This window comes from Urocitellus parryii, chromosome 3 (genome assembly GCF_045843805.1).
Source record: "Urocitellus parryii isolate mUroPar1 chromosome 3, mUroPar1.hap1, whole genome shotgun sequence".
NCBI classification, from domain to species: Eukaryota; Metazoa; Chordata; class Mammalia; order Rodentia; family Sciuridae; genus Urocitellus; species Urocitellus parryii.
In genome coordinates, this window is record NC_135533.1 from 176,626,440 (window position 1) to 176,649,387 (window position 22,948).

Below are 22,948 nucleotides of genomic sequence, written 5' to 3' on the forward strand. Positions count from 1 at the left end.
CAAAGTAAGAAGTGGATAGAAATGCCAAGAAGGAAACTTTTCCAGCCACAAAATGTTTAGAGAGAAAATTTAAAAAGACAATAAACATTTGAGAGGTGCTTTGTGATTAAGAAAATTGACAGTTAAATGGATTATAGCATTTTAGCTATTAATACAGTTTATAAGACAAAGGTGTATTATATTACAAATTAGAAAATGTTTTATTTTGATACTAGTCAAACATCAATTAAAAATTTAAATTGGGCTGGAGTTGTAGCTCATCGGAAGTGTGCTTGCCTAGCATGTATGAGGTACTGGATTTGATTCTCAGCACAGCATATGAATAAATAAAATAAAGGTCTATCAACAACTAAAAAATATTTTAAAAAATGATTTCAACTGAAATAAAAAATTGTTGGTAGTTAATTTAAAAGGTAAACAATTGTTTTCAAAAAGTCATGTCAAAAGAACATTTAAAAAAATCATTATTTATTTGAGTTGTTATTCCATAAATTAGAATGGGCACCTGTCTTCTCACAAATCCACTCCCCAGTCTCCACAGTACTTTTGACCTGATGCTACTTCAAGATTATCTGGGCAGATAAAGAGCTTCAGATGCTCTGAGGGACATGGAAGAATGACAACAAGTGGTTCTGGTACTAAGGAAGCTTGCAATCTGCTTAGAAGATAGGACCAACAACCACAGTAACTAAGAAACCATGTGGAATAGAGTGAAATTGAGTGCTACATTAACTGAAACCTTGCAGGACCACAAAAGTGAGAGATCAATGAGGGCTAGAACCATGGGGAAAGGTTTTGGAAAAAGGTTCTTTACCTTAGGCCTGATTTAGGTAGATGAAGAGAGGAGAGGGAAGGAAGGAATCACAGGAATGACTTACGGTCTAGACTAACTGGTTGAAAAATCCTGTGATGAGAGGATAGACGTTCATAAACTTTTACAGGATAACAGCTCAGGATTATGTCATGATTACTGACATATCTTTATTCTTGATTTTTTTTTTGTATATAACTTTAATCCACAGAATTCAGCTAAGTACTGACTAAAAACAGGGTGTTTAAAAAAAAAACACATTATTTCTCATCATTCTGGAGGATAAAAGTCTGGAATCAAGAAACTGACAGGACTATCCACCCTCAGAAACTTATAGGGGAAAACCCTTCCCTGCCTCTTCTGGCTTCTGTTATGGCAGGGTTGGTTCTTTCTCAGGGACCTGAGGGACAATCCATGCCATACCTTTCTCCTGGCTTCTATAACAACTGAATATCCTTGCCATTCCTTGACTTGCGGATATATCATTCCAATCTCTGCCTCTGTCTTCATGAGTTGTTCTTCTCCCTGTCTGTTTTCACATCTTCCTCCTTTGCATGCCTGTATCCAAACTTTCTCCTCCTTATAAGGACACCAGTTATATTAGATTAAGAGGCCTGCTCTACCTCCAATAGGACTTCATCTTGACTAATTACATCCCCAATAATCTATTGGGAATTAGATAATATTCTGAAGTACTAGGAGTTAGGACTCCAATGTATCATTTGGGGGATACAATTCAACCCATAAAAGGTCTAATTATCTGTGCATGTAAAATTAGAACTTTAGCTTAACTGTATTTCATTTTATTGGTGATATATATTCACTTGAAAAACTGATGAAACTATAGCCCCTTGCACCAGAGAAATGTACAACATTTTGTACAACATCAGAATGATGAAAGATTTTTGAAGCCCACCCATTGAATCCCTAGGAGGTATGGGGCTGAAGCAAGGAATGCCATCACTGAAGTAGGCTCTTCCACTTTCCTCAAGTGAAACATTCCCTGGGTTATGAAGAGCTCCAAAAGAACACACAGTGCCCTTAGCCACATAATATCAGTGAAGAATATTTTAATGAATGATCCTGAAAATACTGAGTATAACTGAATACCACTCTGGATGTCATAGCTGGGCATCATGAGTCAGAATATACTGACATGAAATAAAACCTTGAAACTGATGTTTTTTGTTTGTTTTAATGATGAGGCTAAAAACTTTTCTTCTTTTCCCTTGGTTCTTGACCATGGCCTAAAATGTAAATTCATCTAATTAGCACTGCCCTCTCCTATACTTTACCCAATCCTGTTTTGTATCCTCTTTTTCTCCTGCTGCTCCCCTCCCTCATGATCCTCCCTCAGAGGAACAAAGTCTTTCCATGGAAGCCTGGCTCTTCTGTACTCACTGGTTTCCCTGCAACCTCTATAGGTGAGGTGGGGGATCACCTTGCTCCAATGCTGCTTCCAAACTTTGCTTCCTATCTTCCCATAAAAATCCTTCTTCCACTGAAGTTCATGCCATACTTCTATACATCCATCACACATCTATGTATCACTTCATCCATGTACTACAATAGCTGGCAAATAGCAAGAACTCAATAAGTACTGGTTAAACTGTTGGTTCTTTGAATAAATGACTGAATAAGAGTTGTTTTCTTGGTCATGCTTTCAGCATTTGTTTGAGGTTTTGGTATCTGATTCTTTAAAAATTTTTTCTATATCTTCTTTTCAAATCTTGATTCTTGATGAAGTGTTCATGGAGAACCATAGTTTCAGAAATAGACCAGTTTATATGTGGCACAAAAATTTTACCTTCCTCAAAATCCCTTGATCTTGAGTGACTTACTTCACCCTTCACTCACTTCAACCATATTGACCACATCTAGAACCATTTCCTGTCCTTTTGTGTGACCACAATATTTATGCTTTCACGTCTCTTCTACCCTGTTTCCAACTCCTTGATACTTTCATTTCTTCTCAGTGGTCTCCTGACTGTGCTTCCCTTCTTATACATCCTAAAGTACTGTCTGAAAATGTACCCAACACCCTCTATCCTTCTTTTCCTCAGTTCTGCCTAATTCATTTGAAAGTAAACCCAACCTGAAACCTACATTACAGTTTATTTTTTTTTTTACCTCACTCTAACTCCTCAGTACAGCTGGAAAAACTACAACCTTGAGGTCTAGTGCCACTGCCCTTTGCTCATCACTGGAGGATCTTCACCAGCTACTCGTCCTAGTCCTTGTCAGCCATATTTACCATGCCTTTTAATCAGTCCCCTCAAAGCCCTTGCCCTACTCTAACTCATTCCCAGCAGATGGCATGGGATTCCCCCATTTTTGGTCTTCTCCACATATAAACTGGTCCGTTTCTGAATCCAGCCTAGTATTTCCTTCATGTATCTGCACCAGTTTTTCATTCCTGTTCTATAGTCAGTCTTCCAATTCTCTTTTATTGCCTCTGGGCCCTTGTTTAAATTATTTTATTTAAAAAAATATTTGTCTGAAGGTTAACTATGTACTGGGCTCTGTTATAGATGTTAGTGCACAGTAGGAAAACCAAAATGGACAAAATCCTGTCTCTCACTGGGGAATAGAGGAGGGTGGGGCAGGTGTAAAAGAAGAAAAAATAAACAAATAGAAAGTTAAAAACAAAAGAGGTAATTTCTGTTTTCATAGATCTCATCCATGCCACAGGAGAAGAAAACCAGGTGTGGTGGTCCCACCTACTGAGGATGAGGAGGATGATAAATTAGAGGCCAATCTGGGCAATATAGCCAGATTCTGTCTCAAAATACAAAGGGATGGGGATGTAGCTCAGTGGTAGAGCACTTGTCTAGCATGTACCAGGACCTGGGTTTGATCCATAGTATCACAAAAAATTTTAAAATAAAACATTTAAAAAAAAAAGAGGGAAACACTGACTCTTGAAGGAGATACTCTATGTTGAGAAGTAAACCTCTCTACCAGCACCCCCAACTCTAGTGCACTCTTTCAGTCTAAGGACAACTTCCTTGGCTCCTGAATTGTCTTCTTACTGCATCTTTAATGTCTAATTCTTCTCTTCTTTAAAGATCACCCTGTATAAACCATCTCTAAAGTCTTACTTTCTTGGTCATCATTTTAGATGAACTCTAGATAGGGAAGAGGGTTGGGAGGGAAAGGGAGCAGGCAGGGGCTTACCAAGGATGGTGGAATGTGATAGACATCATTATCCAAAGTAGATGTATGAAGACACGAATTGGTGTCAACATACTTTATAGACAACCATAGATATGAAAAATTGTGCTGTATATGTGTAATAAGAATTGTAATGCATTCTACTGTCATTTATTTAAAAAAAACAATAAAAATAATTCATATCTAAAACAACAACAAAAAGCTGAAGAATAGATCATGTACTTCTCAGTTGTCCAGAACCTTCTGTTCTATCACTTCATTCATTCCACTCTGGAAAACGTACCCAGTGCCACTTCAGAGTGCCAAATCTGGGTGGACTTTTCCCTTCCTTACTTTACTGCAGTACAAATACTTGTTGCTCTTTCTCTTCCAGTTCTCCTTAAATACTGATGCTAAAGGCAAAGTTCCACCTTTGTCCACGTTCTCTTTCTCTATGTACCCAATTTACTTAGGATGGCATATAAGTTTCATGATCCTAATGGGATGCCTTTGGGAGTAAAGGAGGATACTTTTAATAATTATTACTCTGGGGTAGCAGATGCAAACCAAGATTACCCCAAACTAGGATATATGGTCACTCTCTTCTTAGGAGATTGACAGCATCTATTATTATAATCTTGACTGACAAACAGCTGTAATTATTTGAAAACCTCAACCAGTAGCCTTGATAATGACATTGAACATTATTTTCCAAATCTTCAGGCGATGGTTTCTCATAGGCATCTCAAACTCAGCATGACCAAAACTCAATCATTTATATTCCTAAAACCTGTGGATCCTTGTATTTTCTCCCCAATGACCCAGCCACTGAAGCCTCTAAAGCAGGGGATTGCTCTAGATTTCCCATTCTCCCTTACCTATCTCCTAACATTTCTGCATTCACTGTTTTTCCCTATTCTTATAACTTTTTATCTGACCTTATTCTGTCTTTTTCAAGTTCATTTTCCATGTTGTTGCAAGAGTGATCTAAAAGTGATCATACTTCTACTTTGAACCTTTTGATAACTCATTTTAGGCTGAAGACTTTTATCATGATTCCTCCTATTTACATCTTTAGTCTCATAATCTCACTAACTCCTTTTACTCAAATAATCCCAAAGAGCTTGTAGAAACACAAACACAAACACCACACTCACAAAGTGGCTTCTCACTTCCAGTCCCTTATGAATGCTCTTCCTTCAGCCTGAACACAGATCACCTTACTGGATTTACCAGTATATATACCATTTTCTCTACTCACCCACAGCTGGCCCAGAGGAGGCACACTGTCTCTTCATAAATTTTCATACTACATTCCCTCTCAATTGCAATATCAGATGTGTCTATTTGAAATTGTTTATGTCATTATTCCCTAATAGTTTGAAAAACTTCTTCAAGACAATAGTAGCCATAAATAACTAAAAAAAAATTCACTCTATCTTTAAAAGACAACATCTATTATATGGATTTAGCCACAAAATTAAAATAAGCTTGACTAAATATTCATATGAAAAAGCAACTTCTTTTCTGCACTTTTCCACGTGTGCCCATGTTTTATAAAACAATCAGTAGAAAGATTAAAAATGTATAAGGGCTTCAGCTGCCCCAAATTTGCCATGTTTTATGAAATTTAAAAAAATAGATTTTAGTTCAGGAGACAATTAAATTCAATTTACAAATATATAGGTGTGTGTGTGTGTGTGTGTAATGTGTCAGAGTCATGAAGAGACCAACTGTTAATTGTCTAAGATTACAGAAAATCAGAATACATTTCAGAAGTTGTTTGATGTGGAAAGTTCTGTGAAAATATGATCCAAGAGTTTTTTTTTTTTTTTTTCTAACAGTTTTCTCATTCTTTTTGTTTTTCATTACTTACAATTTTAAAAACATACAACTTTCAAAGGGAGCTAAATATGCAATACCCAAAAATCAAGTATCCACCACATCTATCCAAACAGCCTCAGCTACTTTCCAGATGTCTTCTATGGTGATTTCCATGTTCTTATATGATTAGCTCCAGCTCCAAAAGAAGGAATTCTCACTTTGTCTGTCAAAGCCCAAACTGTTTGACCTTGAAGGCACAGGAAAAAGCTCAATTTTTGGATAAAATGTGGTGTTCCTGTCACTTATTTAATTTAAGTAATTTTGAGGGAATTAAAAAAGTATAATCTAAAAATTTTAAAGAATATTAGTGTTACCAGAGGCATAACAAGAGCATCTGGCACAACTGGTATTCTATTAAGAAATAAAGAAAGCTATATAGCAAGTTAACAGTCATGATAAATAACAACTCCAAATGGTATATGTTCTTTTGACAAAGTGCTGCTTAATCTTAACAATAGTTTTTTACTTCCTAATTCAACAACAGTACTTAGTGCAATCTTTACTAATTTTGGCTTATAAATCTTGTTTGTGAACTGTGATTATTTTTGAAAAGAAAAATAATTTGGATTACTTTGAAATTTAAAACATGCTCTGATATTTTCTTCATGACAAGGATTATCAGAGTATTGAAAGGGGGTAGGCACTGGCGTTCTGGCTATGGTAAGATGCCTTAGGTAGATCTGAGGTTATGGGAATGCCTCTACCATTAGACACTACACTGGGGAATGAATTTTGATAAAATTTAACTGGGAAGAAGTCAAATACTCTTTTTTTTTTTTAAATTAATAAGTTGATGATACTATACAAACAGCTCCAACTTTCAGATAAACATTGTTGAATACTACTATATGTCAGAAGGTGGAGCTCTACACATATCTGAAATACTGGCTTTTATATATGAATTTCACAAATGTGTGTAACAAGAAGATTAAAGCAGGAGTATCTTGAGAAAAATGGTTCTAAAAAATACTTCAATTCTTTCATGATAAAAATCATCCTCCACATCTCCAAAAACATAATGGCTACTGATAAAAGAGATGCTTACAATTTTCCATAGAATCATTGCTATATCATCTACTATAAAAATTTAGGTATATGTAAATCGAAAAATAAAGTTTAAAATATATTTTAAAGGCAAAAAAACACTTTTGAAAATCAGGGCTCCCTAGTCGAATACAAGCAAAGTCCTAATACTTACAAGCATCTCGAATGTAGAGTAACATGGCTATGAAGATATAGTCCACTAAACTCAGGCTGAGGCCATCTGCAAACAAGGCATCCCAGACCACCAGGAGGTCCTGCAGAGGGAACTCTCTGCCAAACAGCAGCCGCACCCACCGTCTGTAGAGAAACAAAACAAAAATTTAGAAAATGGTACTTTTGAGAGGAATTATGAACAAGTTATCATTTTCTCATGTAATTGTGAAAAAATTTGATTTATTAACTGAATACAGTGAGCAAACATTATATGTCAAAGACACATTACAGCAAAATTTAAGTTTTGAGCAAACATATATAAAATACAGTAAAATATAAGTTTTAGGCATTTAAACTAATTTTAAAATTCTATACTAGGCTAAGATGATTAAACTTTTATTTCTCTAAGTGTACATGTTTAAAAAGTGTAGAAATTTTTCATATTTAATAAAAACCACAAATCCTCAAAAGGAAAAAAGAAAAAATGAATATGTAGTGGTCTAGTAGTTACCTCATTTGTAAAGATCTGAATTAAAAATACAATTTTCCCAAATTTCATAATCTTTACAATTTTTTTGTTAACTTAACCTTTTGCAAGCATTTATATGATAACAAATTAATATAGCCAAACCTATAAAACTGCATTCTCGCATGGTATTCTTATTTAAAATATTCATTTAACATTATATGTAGGGGAAAATTAGTACTCTTGTACATATTTTTTTTTTTGGTAAACTGTATATAGTTATTTTAAATGAAAATATAATTATACTTTAGTAATTATAAATTACTTTATAATTTAGCTTTAGAATAGATATATTTTCTTTCTAGGGAAGCTTTTAAAGTTGATTTCTATGGCCAGGTAAATGAGTATCACAGAATAGACATGAACAGTAATAGTAACTTTGTGTGTAATTGTATTACATAAATAGTGACATTTTATACTTTCAGCAAATGCTAATTAATCAATTTATATCTAATGCTTACAACACAAATAGGAATAATTCAATTTGGTATACTTTTATCCATTTATACTTCTAATTTTATATAATATTGCTACACTTTTCTTAACAAGCCTTTTGCTTAAATACTTCAGTGAGTATTTTGTGATTCTGGCACATAGCAAAGACTTAATTGTTCTAAGTTGCTAGTGCTATCAAGTAATGGAGAATAGAAAAAACTGCTCATAATTTAGCTAGGAAATATTACTTCTTTGTAAAATTTGAAACCAAATATAACCATCTGTGAAGTTACAGTGAGGAAAAAGAAAATATTTAAATACTTTTCTCTGGGAGTATTATATTTAAGGAGGAATTAAAGTTGTGGGGAAAAAAGTATATAACCACCCCTATATATCCCAGCATAATTATTGAAAACTATGACATCAACTACTTAAGTTTTATTAATTATTATTACCAAATTAATCAGAATAATTAGACTGTATTTTTTTTAACTACATCAATTACTGCATTTTTCAGGGGGGAAAATGCCCAGGTGACATTTTTTTAAAAATGCTTACATCTTCTGTCATTTTCCTTTATCTTTAAAATTATATTCCATGCTAAAATGATGAGTGACTAAGTTAAAATTTATATATTTTGTCAAATATGCTTGTGTTTGTGTGCCTTAAGAAAAAAATTACTTCTCCCACACTTCTAATTCTTTTAAATTACAAATGCTAATATTTAGTATGCCAAAAAGAAGAAAAATATTTCTAAGTTAAATGGGTTGTTCTTCTGAATTACAAAGAATTAACCAGAGCAAAGAATATCAGGGGAAATAGATATGGGCAAAGCAAAATAGTATGTGGATTAAACCATTTTGAGTACTCCTGAAAAGAATTTTTAACTGACATACATAAGTGCATTCTTAAATGACTAAAATATTTAGAATGAAGCTACTCAAAATTATTCAATTGATACAAATGAAAGAAAATTCCAACAAAAATAAAACAAACGAAGGTTGGTACACAACCACAGTTGAGTGTTGCTATCCTTCCCAGTCTTCCTTACAGCTCAAATGCCTGTAATTTTCCTATAGGCAGTAACCTTTTTGGTTTCATCACAGACAGTGCTTCAAGAGCAAAATAAACAAAGTAGCTTATTTTTTAAAAATAATTTTTATACCTATGATTTTTATAACTAAATGCCAGTTATTGCTCAAACTTCTCTTGCAATCTTCCTGCTGGTTAGAGTTGTATTAGCTTAGCTTCAAAAAACAAGCCCACAGATACATGCATGCAGCAAATTCTACTGCAGTACTGTCAGGAGGGCAACTGCAAAGGCTGGTAATTTACACTGAATACAACACTTCTGATTTTTATCTGTGTCCAACAGTTTATATGTTTAATATTTTCAAAACTACACAAAATGCAGGTCTCTAGTAATTTTGTGTAATCTGTTATGTGCTGCTTTGTAATTGCTTCACATTGCTTCAAAGTTTTAAGTTGCCACAGGACTAAATAATTCTGGGACAAAAACTAAATCTGCATGAGAGGGGGGTGGAAGGGAGGGAGGGAGGGAGGAAGAAGCGGGGAGGGGAGGGGAAGTGGGAGGAAGAGAAGGGAGGAGAGTGGAGGAAAGAGAGAGAGAAGGAGGGATGGATGGATGGAGGGAGGGAGGGAAGATAGCAGTAGTAAGAGAAAGGGGGCAGATCTACAAAGCTCTTTGTAAAGAGCTCTATATACTTCACTAAGTGCTCTATCTGTTGTTTACTAAGGTCCTGTTAAATACACTGTAAAGCCACCTGTCACATTACTGAGAAGCAAAGGTGTAGCTAAATTGGAAGCACAGGCATTGATCTTCCTAATGGTGTCACAAAAATAATTCAGGAAGTAGGGGGAAAACCAGAAACACATTAAAAATAATTTATTATTAGATGCCTACTATTTTATTTTATATTAGTATTTGTAATTTGTATATACTAGGATATTTTAAAGTAAAATACTCTTTCCTCTATTTTATATGCTCTTATGCCCAAACTAAGGTCTAATTCTCAAAATATTTAAGAACCACCATATGACTAACAGAATGCTGTGGGACCAACAATGACATCAATAATTTAATCATTTAAATCTCAACTGGATTTAGTTCATATATATATTCACAGCACAAAAAATTTCCTGTGCTATTTTTGGGCTTTACTTCATTGAGCTTAAAAGCCAAGGAAAATTCAGCCTATTATGGAATGAGTTACAAATAGAAATTATTTCAGGAAGCTTTTGTATTCTTAGAAAGGAAAACTTACTCTAAGAAATGAGGTCTTATAAAAAAGTCACTTCTACAATTAACATGCTTTTATTGCAGTTAAAAATATTTAGTGAGAGCTGAAGTTACACTTAAGGGTAGCATTAAACCTTTCTTTTTCCCTTAAAGATAGCTACAGTTTAATTGCTTGATACTATTAATCTTGCTTTATGTATATTACACTTGCAGACTGCGATGCTCATATATTTTATCACTTGTGATAACACAATAATTCCTATTTTATCAGACCTACTTAGTAATTAAAATCTGTACAAACAAAAAAAGATTATCTGAAGTATTACAGTTACTAATAAGCCACTCAAAGACAGGGCAGTTTATGTTTGCACCTATACTGTTATTCTCTATTTTAAATTTCTGTGTAACTAAACTGCTATTCTCAGGAATCAGTAACTACTGATAGTGTTATTGTGTGGTGAATGAGCCATAGAAACACCATGAGAAGTCCATTTTTAACAATCAGTTTATAAAAACGATCCATTTATGTTTCAATAGCCTTGGTCCAACATGGCTGTAGTGGGTTATATAAGGAGAAAGAAATTTAAATCCTTGATCTTCATTTACCTTTTCTTTTAATGACCCTTTAGTGTCATATTGATATATCTATCTTACAAGAACAAGTAATGTAGGAAAGCTACATTTGACTTAATTCAACAAACTTCACAAGGGCATGTCAAGTAACCTGTGATCATGAAATGATAGCACTTGGTAAGCATGTTCAAACACAACAGAGCAGTGTTATATTTTTGCTCAATTAAATTAATTTTAGGTTTTGCTTTCTGATCACTTCTTTTCAGAGCTAACGAATTTTAAATAATCAATGCCTGGTATGGAATAAACACAGAATCCAAATGCTGTTATTATCAGGAAAAAACAAAAGCAAGTCAAAAATGTTTTTGTGAGGTTGAGCATCTACCACCCGGACTAAATTTAGGCTCTTCTTATGTTGGGTTTCTTTGTCTTTCCTGTTTTCAAACTAATTAATCCTGAGTATTCCTTTAAACTAACTCTGTGAGAACAGTCAAAATTAGAATTTAATATTGCATTTATTATAATTAAGGTCACAACTTTAATTCAACTTTAATTCTAACTTTAGAGAGCAACTTTACAAAAAGATGGAAGGACAAATAAAGTAACTTAGTTCTAATTTTGCATATCTTATTCCTGGAAGGGTACTACACAGTACATTCCTAGAAGATGCTTGACTCGCTTAATAAAGTTTTTATCAACTATTTCAAGTAGGTCCTTCTAAAAATATTTGGGATTTGCATGACTTGGAAAGATTTGAATCCCTTAAGCCCATCAAACTCTGCTTAAAACAAAATAGGAAGATCAGAAATGTCAAGTGATTTGTGTTTAAACAATTCAGATATACTTTCTTAATGTTCCTGGTAATTTATGGGTTGAACCCAGCTTGGATTTGGCATTAAGGAAAGACATGTTAAACCTAATTTAACCCCCAAAGCATATGTACTTGTACTTCTAAAAGTATATTTTTGACTTTGAGGAAAATTCTCAGTTCCTTTCAGAGGGCAATACATAGCCCTTTATTAAGGAAGGTTTCTTATTCCAAAAATAAGTTCCTAATAATTATCACCCATCCCTACTGTAATTTATTCTCCTTGGCAAGTGTTTGAAGCTGTTTTGTCAGAACAAATGTAATACACCCTTTGCAAAAATAGTCTGAATAGAAAGTATAGCCTTGTGTATCTTGTTTTTGTAGAGAAACAAAAAGCTCATGAAGATGTTGGATAAAGATGACCATGATATTTTAAGGCTGTATATATAACCCTTGAACGTTTTTATACATGCACCAACCTCTTTCTAGATCTATGTCTGCTATTATAAGTATGACATTTCAAAGACTAATTTACTAGTAAATTCAAATAAAGCTAATGAATGATAACAGATATAGCTATGGGGTAATGGAGGCCTCCCAAAAGCAATGATGGGCCGTTCAGATTTTTTTATAACTCCCAGCACAAGATAAAAAATGAAGAAATTCAAAACAAAGTTACAAAAATGATGATATATTTTAAATGTTAACATTTACCAGTCAATGATTTTAAACACAGATTTACTATGATGGAGAGTTTATTACAGGGAATTTTGAGAAAATACACTCTACATATTAATTTAGATATTTGCATTATCATGGAAAGTTATATTCTAGTAATAGAAATACAAGTCCTTGCATTTTGAAAGAACAGTATATCTTCATTTCTAAAGGGTTCTTGGGTTAAGTCCTTGTCTGTGAGGGGCTGATCAGTATGGCTCAGTTATCTAAACAGCCTGCAAATCAGCACTATATTGGAAAATGACCATGACTTGGCAATGCTCATCTTTCCTGAGCTGGAGCTAAAGTGGCTTGTGGTAGGATGAAGTGAACATTCTTCACTGACTTCCTCTCCTGTCTTATGCTACCTCTGATATGACCATTATTAAGAATGGTATGAAAAACAATGAGAATTTTCATTTAACAAATATTTCCTGATCATAGGCAAATACTGTGTTAAGCCAAGACTAGATGTTACAATGACAACTCTCAATCAGTAACATGGAAATTATCCAAAGTAAATTTTAATTCAATAATAATCCTATCAATCTGCCTTCCTACAGACATTTTTCTATGCCCCCACCCCACTAAGTCCTCCAAAGAACCCGGGTATGTTCAGGGAATGCAAACTAATGGCAGCATTAGCTAAAAATAATTAGGAAGGTAAAAATAATTTAAGACATTACTGAATACATTTCAAAGCCAAGTATTAATGGTTTTTGGATTATCCACCATTTGGGATTATATATGCCCTAGTTCCCATCCATTAATGCAGATAATCAAGAACTGAATGTGGGCTGGGGATACAGCTCAGTGGTAGAGTACTTGCCTAGTATGTGCAAGGTCCTGGATATAATTCCCAGCACTGCAAAAAATAAAAAGAGCTGAACATATCTGCATGGGGCCCAAGTGACTTACAAGGGGTAAAGAGAGAGTGAATGGGGTGGCGAGGAGGGACTGAGGCAGGGGAAAAGAGGAGGGTGGTAGAGGGAAAAGAGGAGGGGGACAGAAGGTGGGATAGAGGAAGGGAGGGGGGAGAAGGGGGGAGAGAGAGGAGATGCAGGAGAAGGGAGAGGGGAGAGAGATAGAAAGAGGGAGGGAGGGAGGGAGGGAGGGGGAGAGAGAAAAACCAGGAAACCTGGAAGGCACCAGTAGAGATGAAGGGCAGTCAACTCCACTGCATTCATTATTTAAGGAATATAGGTTTCTTTACAAATTTAGAAGTCCAACACAAACATCACAAAGTAGTTCTCCCTCTAAGTGGGAGTTAAATGGAAACAAAAGTGTTAAAGAGGAGTTGGAGGCTCCACTTTATCCCTGGCTGATAGTTGAAGTTTAGTGTCCAAGTTTAGTGTCCAAACAATTTTATAATCAACTATGTGTGTGTGTCTATTATTTTTTTAAAGGACAAATATGTACTAACCAAGGAAAATTCTTTCTTATGCATGGAATATTACAACTCAGTGTTTTAAAACAATCACAATTTCTGATGACAGTGCCAAATATCATGCATTTATAAGACTTTTGATTTCTGAAAGTACTACTTTATTTGATCAAATAAGCTTCAATTCTTTAAAAGCAGAATTACTGCAAGTGGTCTGTGGAAGATATGCATCTGAGGAAAAAACTCCTGCTAATTTCAGAGATACAGAGATGATTTTTTGATCACCTACCTCCCCACCCTATTTCATAGTTACTAGGTCAAACAAGGAGGGCAGGGATAGGTTTACAGGATTGACAGAGGAACATGGCATAGCCTGAATCACTCTCATTTAAAAGCTGACTACTTGTTATAGTATGATACTGTAACTCCTGAACATTGTAAAAGACCTATTTTTCTCCTGACTTTTACACTTGTCTTTAATTTTCTTTAATTCCAAAGGTATCTAATTCAGATATGTATAAGGAAAAGCATGCTTCACATTAATGTGGAGGGTCACAGGATTCAGAATTTACAGTATTTACTACTGCTAGGTCGTCCATGGTAACGATTATTTCTGAGTGAAGAAATGGAGTTTTCTGAAGGAATTATTTTGACAAACCACACTTCGCTATTTAATAAGTGCCACTGCTACAATACAGTAGTAATTACAGCTACAGGACCCTACAAGATTTAGAGTGCTTCCTTTCAGGGAAACTCATTAAGGAAACTATAAAGGACCTTAAACTTACAAAGAAAAATTAATTGCTACTTTTGGTCAGCTGATTTTAGAAAGATTTATGAGGTCTAGTATTGGATATTAGACTAACGGAGAGAACAGGAAAATTCAGGGAAGTTTAGTTTACTAAAGGCATCATAATATGCATGTTCATAAATTAATCTTCTTATAAGTCAGTGCAAATATGAAGCAACAAAAACATAAAAGACTTTAAAATTTATTTTCATCAACACATTTTCTTTCCATATTAGCTACCAGTTACCGTGGCTAAGTCCTGGAGTCAAAGTGCTTTAAATCCAGGACCCAAGCTCTTAAGCATTGCTCTCTGAGGTGGCTTCCTAGCTACCATCTTTCTCACTTCCTTAACTATTTCATTCCCTGTGAATTAAAATGAAAACTAGGTGAGGTTACTTCTAGTTTAGAGTACTTGCTTATTGGCAAACGTCAAAAATGAATTTTAAAGTACAACAGGACATACAATATGAAGCAATTTTCCTTCTTATCCCTTCCCTGACAACAAACCAACTTTCCCAAGAGCAGTCAACACGCTTTCATAATGGAGCCATTTTAATGCATATATGCAAAACATAAATGGGTGTATATCTTGCCAAGCATTTTTATATTTAACAATATGATTGTTAAAATTGATATTATTCCAAATCAGCATATATAGAAATACTTTGTTTTTAATAGTTACACAGTATTCCTCGAGTATTCAGGTCATTATTTAGCAGTTCTTTAATTTTGGAAACATTTAGATTATTTCCTTCTTTATTACACAATTATCTTGTACAAGTCTTTGTTCTTGTAAGATGTTGGGAAGATACAAAACTGCTTATTTCATGTCACTTCAACACTTTAGTTTAATGTAGGATTTTTTTTTTTTTTGCAAAAATAGTATTGAATAATCTCATGAACACAAAAAAGGAGGGTTAGGAACATATAAAACAGTGGTTTTCAAAATATGGTCTCTAGACATCAGCATAATCTGGAAATCTGTTCAAAATGCATATTCTTGAACCTCACTTATCCACTTATCCTGTATCTACTAAGAAATTCTGGGCAGGGCCCAACAAGCAGCATTTCAACAAGCCCTTTAGGTGATTCTGATATAAGCTCAAGTTTCAGAACCACTACTTTCAAGAGGATGTAAAAAGATACAATCTTGGGCCTGAGAGCTACCATGGACCAAGGAAGTTTCAGTGACTCCTAATGCCTTCAGGCTCTTTTCAGCTACAGGGAGGTCCCTTTTGCAGAAAGAAATTTTAATGTAATGTTAAATTTACTGTATTTTCTTTATGGTTTATGAGTTTATGAATTCCCCACTTAAAAACAAAATAACTGGTTTTGTGTATATCATTGATACTTGTGGAATTCATTTTGGTACAAAAAAAAAGATAGTTTCATGATTTACTAAATACTATAATACTACAAAAAATTACTGAAGCTTGTTTATCTTTTGTAGCTATTTTAAAAATAAATATTTTGTGGACATTAATTCTATTCTCCTTATTGTGCAAAGAGTTAATATATATCAGCTATGTCTAACCTAGTAGTGTGAATAAATTAAGTACTCTATTTTATAGTGAGTCTCCCTGGTTTACCATGAATTAGAAGATGTATAAGTCACTTACTAGTATTTCATTTCTGTGTAATTCTCCTTATATTTCCTTTAGCTATTAAACAATAAGCTCTGCTGTTATTGAGAGCATGTGTATACAATGATTAATGATTAAAGAAAGATCTTTACTGTGAATTGTAAACATTTTAGACCATAAAATTTTCTCATTTCTCTCATTCAATACTATTTGCTTTAAATTCACTTTGTTTATATGAACATCATTACACATGTCTTCATTTCTGCTGGCTTTTTCTGATAGGCCTGTGCAAAGATTTTTTTTTAAATCTTCAACTTTTTTCAATCTTCTTTGCTTAAGGGATAATTTTTCACAATAGAATACAGTTGGTTTAATTTTATTTTAAAAACAACAACAACAACAACAACAACTAAACAAATCTGACTCGTCTGGGCCATGATGAAATAACTGATACTGTATATGTTAACACTATAAAAAAAAAACTGAACACAAAATGTGAAACATTCAGACATTAGAAGATAAGCAGCACAGAACTGTTATCACTGACACGAGGAGGAAAGAGCAAAAACTCAACTGAGAAACCTATGATAAGTGGCTTTCTACCTGTAAGCACTTTTGAGACTACAGAGCAGGAAAGAGAAGTCAGAGTACAAGGAAGGCATTGGCCTTGCTGAGATGAGAAGACAGAGATCAGAAGCTAAGGAAAGTCTGAAGGACATATTACCTTTAAAGAGTAAACTCTACAGAGAACCATTTCAGAAATCTGTGTAGGGTATCTCCTAAGTGCTAGCTAATACTGCTGTGCACATGAAGGGTAAGCCTCTAGGAGGCCAAGCTAAGAAAAACTATCAGAAAAAGAATTATTATTACTATGAATGGGAAAAAATTGCAAAATTTTACAATGCTGAGAAACATTTATGTTTTGACCAATCAGATTCAGGAGAGGATGGTATGCATGGAGATTTCAAAAGAAACCTCCTAAGCATCATGCCTTAGTACTTAATAGTAAGGCTAAATCAGCCCTTGGATAGAAGTTACATTAAAATTATATCCTTAAAAATTTTGAAAAAAAATACTAAAGATCAAGAGGAAAGATATTTTCAAGACTACTTGAATTTGTGTTTACCTAGATAGAAATCCTAATTAACCCCCAATAAATATGCTTTACTTTATCCTTAAAAAACAACAAAAAAAGTTTCAACGATCCCAAAGTAATTTAATAAACAGACTGTCCAAAGTTAAATCAATATTCCTTTAAAGGAAGCCTAGAGAATTAAGAAATCCAATAGTTATAACATCAAATGTGCAGCAATCAATAATAAAAAATAACAATACGTGAAGAAATAGAAAGTTGACTATCAATTAAACATTTTAGAAATGAGTGATAACCTTATTTTCCATATTCTTTCTGAAAATATGAGATGCAGAAAATCATATAATGAAGCCATAATTATCAAGATCTCAAAACCTAACAAAGAAGCTATGAGAAAACTGCAGACCAAAATTCACCATGAAATTAAGCACAAAAATCCCTAACAAAATAATAGGAGACTATCTACAACCAATTATGTATAATAATCACTGACACCAGAAAGAAAGAAAGAAAGAAAGAAAGAAAGAAAGAAAGAAAGAAAGAAAGGTAAAGAGATGAAATAACTGTCTACAAAATCCCAAACAATCTAAAAAAAACTACTTAAAATTAATCACTGACTTTAGAAAAGATAGAAGATGAAAGGTCAACATACAAAAGTCAATTATATATTATACCGAAATAAATGAGTAGAAATTAAAATAAAAAATACCTCAAACTTGCAATCCTCCTGCCTCAGCCTCCTGAGCCACTGGGATTACAGGTGTGTTCGACTACACTCAGCAAAAAATAGCATCTTATGGTAGCATCAAAAAACAAATAAGCCATAAAATACTTAGGGATGAATAGAAGAAATAAATATTTTTATGCTGAAAACAACAAAAATGATGAACAGACTCAAATAAATTAAAAGATATTAAAAGATATACCATTTTAAATTGCCTAGAAAAATACCGTAAAGATGCCTATGATTAAAAAATAGACTTAATGGCTTTGATGCAATCTTAATCGAAATCACAGCAACATTTTTGGCAAAAGCAATAGGTCATAGGTCGATTCTAAAATACCAATGGAAAAGTAAAGGACTTAGGAAACCTAAACAATTTCACAAACCAAAAAAAGCTGTAGGATTCGTACTACTGATATGCAGAAATACTATAAAGTTAAGGGAATCCATTATATAGATCAAGGAAACAGAATAGAGTTTGAAATAGACCAACATATATATGACCAACTGATTCTTGATAATGATGTCAAGGTAATTCAGTCATGAAAGGATGATCTTTTTTCACAAAGGATGTTGGAATAAATGTATATTCACTACAGAATGATTAACCTTGTACCTACATTTCACACTATATACAAAACTTTACTTACAATTTTTAATAGGCCTAAAGGCAATAATTATAAAATGTCTGAAAATAAGTAGAGAACCTTGTGATATTGATATATACAAAGGTTTCTTAGGACACAGAAAATTCTAGTAAAAAAACTGGTAAGTCAGACTTTATCAAAGCTAAAAATTTCTCTTTGACACTGTTAAGCAAATGAAAACACAAGCAACACATTGAGAGAAAATATTTACAAAAAAAACATGAAAAAGGACTTATTTCTTCAATATACACAGAACTCTCATAACTCAATCATAATAAACAAATACCCCAATTTAATCCAATGGACAAGATGTGTGAACAGACCCATCACCAAAAAAGAGGTATGAATAGTGAATAACATATGAAAAGATGCTGAATTATGATTAATTATTAGGGAAATGCAAATTAAAACCACAATGAGATATTATATAATTCACTGGAATGGCTTCCCCCTCACCTGTGGTGAGGCAAGTCTTGCTAGGTTGCTCAGGCTGGCCTCAAACTCTTGGGCTGCAATGATCCTCTTACCTTAACCTTCCCAGTAGCTGGGACTGTGGGTGGCTCAACCATGCCTGACTTAAAAATGGCTTCTAAAAATGACAGAACAGAGTGGTGACAAGGCTATAAAGTAACTGAACCTCTCATACACTGTTGATGATAATATAAAACAGTATTAGCCATTTTGGAAAGGAGTCTGAAAACCCTTTAATTGTTTCTCACAAAGTTAAAAAAATATATTTACCAAACAGTCCAGCAATCTGTCTCCTTGGAATTTATCCAGAAGAAATTTGTTTACAAAAACACCTGCATGTGAGTATTTATGTTTTTATTCATAACTATCCCTAACTACAAAAACCTGAATGTCTTTCAAATGGTAGGGAGATTTTTTAAAAAATGGTATACCCAAGTGTTAGAGTACTACTCAGCAATAAAAAGTAATGAGCTACTAATATGATGAAGCTTGAATGCATTATGCTAAGTGAAAGAAATCAGACTTAAAAAGCTACAAACCACACTGCTCTATTTATATGATACTCTGGAAAAGGCAAAGCTATAGACACCAATTGAATAGATGAGTGATAGCCAGGGGGAAATTTTTAACGTGAAGGAACACTTCTATGTATTGGCTGTGATACAAATGGATGTGTATGTCAAACTGTAATAAAATTTGACTAACAAAACATAATCTACGAAGTCCGTCACAAAAACTTAAACCATCACAAATAAACATGGTAAATAATTTTTTAAAAAACTAAATTAATATTAAAGCCAAGTGAGTGAAAATGATGGAATGGATAAATTCTCAGTGACTGTACTTATCTCCTAGAGCATTAGGAATGCAGCATGTAAGGAAAAATCAGAAAGACTCAATAATCTTCTATAAAGAGATACCATTCACAAAGAACACCATATAAAGCCCAGGGGAAAAACTGTTTGTATTTTCAAAATATTTCTGATAAGAGAAAAGCTGAAATAACCCAATGTGTATGCCACTGTTTATTTCCCACAGTCCTCTAATGTTTATTTCAGTCATCTGATAAAATTTTATGACTACCTTCAGTTGGAGATTCAGTGTGAAATGTGCCTGTTCTATATTCTCTGGAACCTGAACCTCTGTACTTTGTTTGAAGGAGTCATCTCAAACCCAAAATGTCTAGTGCCTACCTCTTGCTGCTTTCACTCTTTTCCTACTTAGGAAGGAGTAACTCAACACTCCAGATGCTCCAAAAACCTTAGGATCTGCCTGTTTTCTCATTCTTTCATACCTCATATTTAGTCCATCAGCAAATCCTGTGAGATGTGCCTTCAGAACATATTTGCAATTTACCACTTTTTACCAATTTTATAGATAACATCCTCATGTTATTTTGATTAACCAATTAACTTTTAAAATTAAATTTTCATTTTATTAAAGAATATCTGAGGATCTAAAATATATAAATAATGAGATTATGGTAGTTATCAAAATAGACAAACATTTCTGTGCTCATGAAGCCTGATGCTAATAGAAATTTACTACCGAGAAACAATTATGATTGAACTAGCTTCCTCACTGATTTCCATGCTTCTACCCTTGTATTCCTGTAGCCCATCCTCATCACTGATTCCAGAGTAGTCCTTTCAAAGAGTCAGTCAGATGTCATGTCTCTGCTCAACTTTCTCTAATGGCTTCTCATTTCAGAGCTGGTCTATGTCCTTACAATGAACGGATTTCAAGATCGGATTGTACCTTTTGACCTCATTTCTCACTGCTGTCCTGCTTGCTTTGCTTTAGTCCCACTGGGTTTCAGAATGTCAAGTGTACTCCTACTATAAGTTCTTTGTACTTGCAGTGCCATTTGTTTGGAGGCCTTTTCCTTAGAAATGTATATTTACATCCCACAGCTACTTTAGGTATTTACTCAATCATTACCATCTTGGTGAGACCTTCTCTGATAACTGAATTAAAAAATTAGAACTCTTGGGTCCCGTGTACTCCTTAGATCCATCTAATTTTCTCCATAATATTTAATCTATGCTTCTATGTCTATCTCCTCCATTGTAACAGAAGCTTCATAGGGTGAGGGGTTTTCTTTATGTTGTTGTTTTTCCATTACTGCAAAGTCAGTGCCTACAACAGTGCTGGCATATAATGTATGCTCAACACATCTTTATTGAGTGAATCTTTTTAGCTGTCATTATAAAATCCAGTGAAAAACCATGGTATGTTAGAGTTGGATGCAACTTATTAATCCTCTAGTCTTGTCTTTGTAGCACCCTCTAGAGATAATCTGGGTGAGATAATTTATTTATTTTTTTTCCAACTATTGACAAGATTTATTTTCCATTTCCATGGTCTCTAGTCAGTGTGTTCTGCTCTCTTCCTACTGATTTAACCTGCTATAGATTGTTCATTTGGGATCATCTGGCCAATCAGTGGCAAATGGACAAATGAGAAATTGTGAGATAAATTATTTATCAGGTCATCAGTAAGACAGTGGCAGAACCTGGGCTCATTTTTAATCTCCTGACTTGGAATATAGTACAACCTTTTTTTTTAAAAAAAAATATTAAATGATTTTTGAATTTTATTTATTTCTTTATTTTAAATACACAATAACAGTGGAATGCATTACAATCACCTTTCTTTATGATACACTGCTCCTCAAAATTTTTCAGGGCTGAGATGTTAACTTGCATTAATTTTGAAAATATTAGCTATTTCCTATGGTGTGAGAAAAGATCTTTGAAAATTTTTAAGTGGAGATCCAGAATAAGAAAGATACACTGATAAAGTTCTCCAATTCAAAAATCTTGAAACACCACATGTAATTCATAAAATTCTCTGGATTTATGTATGTGACTCCACAATTACTGATATTATGTCCATCAGCCATTGGTACAAAAAATTGGTATGAAATGTTTATTATCATTAAGTTCAAGTTAACAGCAATTTCACCAAAGAAATTTTTAGTGCCTAACACTGAGGAAAGGGGAAATCAGCATCTGGAGGCAGGTACTAAAGAAATGCTTCCCAATAGACTTGCCACACGGGAATGGAAAAAACTCCCTCAATACCACCCCATGTCACTGATAGGTTATCTTTTCTGTGGAACCAGGGGGACGGCACAGGCTTCTGCTGCTAGAATTAAAGTATACTAATTATGGGAGATACCTCACATAGGTCCTTTATAACATTTGTAGAGATAACTTTAAAAATCATTGTTCTAAGTCTTTGCTAAGCCATCCATCAGCATTAGATAGGCTTATATAAAAAAGTGCACTTTTTTTCAGTACTATTCTGGGCATAAAGAAGGAAGAGGCCTTATGCAATTCCAATGATGAGGGGCAAATTAAAAAGCTATTTGTTAACAGGATGAGTAACAAAATTGAAAATTGCTAAGTAAGTGATTCTCAGTTAATTTTATGGGCATTTGGGTGCTAAGTTTCATTTTTCATCAATAACCATTTGTTGAGTGTGGAAACACAAACAAGCAATAAAGAAGACCCTTGACCTCATGGAACATTTTTCACACTCATCATCAACATCATCATCCAAGTGATTGTAAATTCAATTTTTAGGGGATGAACCACAATGTTTATCTTAGATTTATTCCATGATGAGAACAAGTACTTTGGATTCTACCACTCTTCATTTTCCTACCTTCCCAATTCCCAATCTTTGATAAAACACAACATTTATTTCCCTTATTCTTAGTCATGGGTACAGACATGTATCGTTTTAGGAGAAACTTAGAAAACCAGAAGGATATTTCAAATACAAATTACTTCTCCTCAAACTCAGTAAGACCTTTCACTTGTGAAGCAATGCAGTGGCACTGGGAACAGGGCTATGAACAATGTGTGGTAGCCCCATAGTTCTC

General features: G+C 33.9%; 1 protein-coding gene across 5 annotated transcripts in view; it reads right to left on the bottom strand.

The window, feature by feature from the left end:
- The window catches only part of Tbc1d5 (TBC1 domain family member 5), a 501,737-nt gene that overhangs the window by 128,015 nt on the left and 350,774 nt on the right, over positions 1-22,948 (bottom strand). For all 5 annotated transcript variants that reach the window (XM_077796237.1, XM_077796238.1, XM_077796235.1 and 2 more), the window contains one exon: positions 7,047-7,189. In XM_077796237.1, coding sequence (XP_077652363.1) covers positions 7,047-7,189 — 143 coding nt within the window. The remainder of the gene's footprint in view (positions 1-7,046; positions 7,190-22,948) is intronic.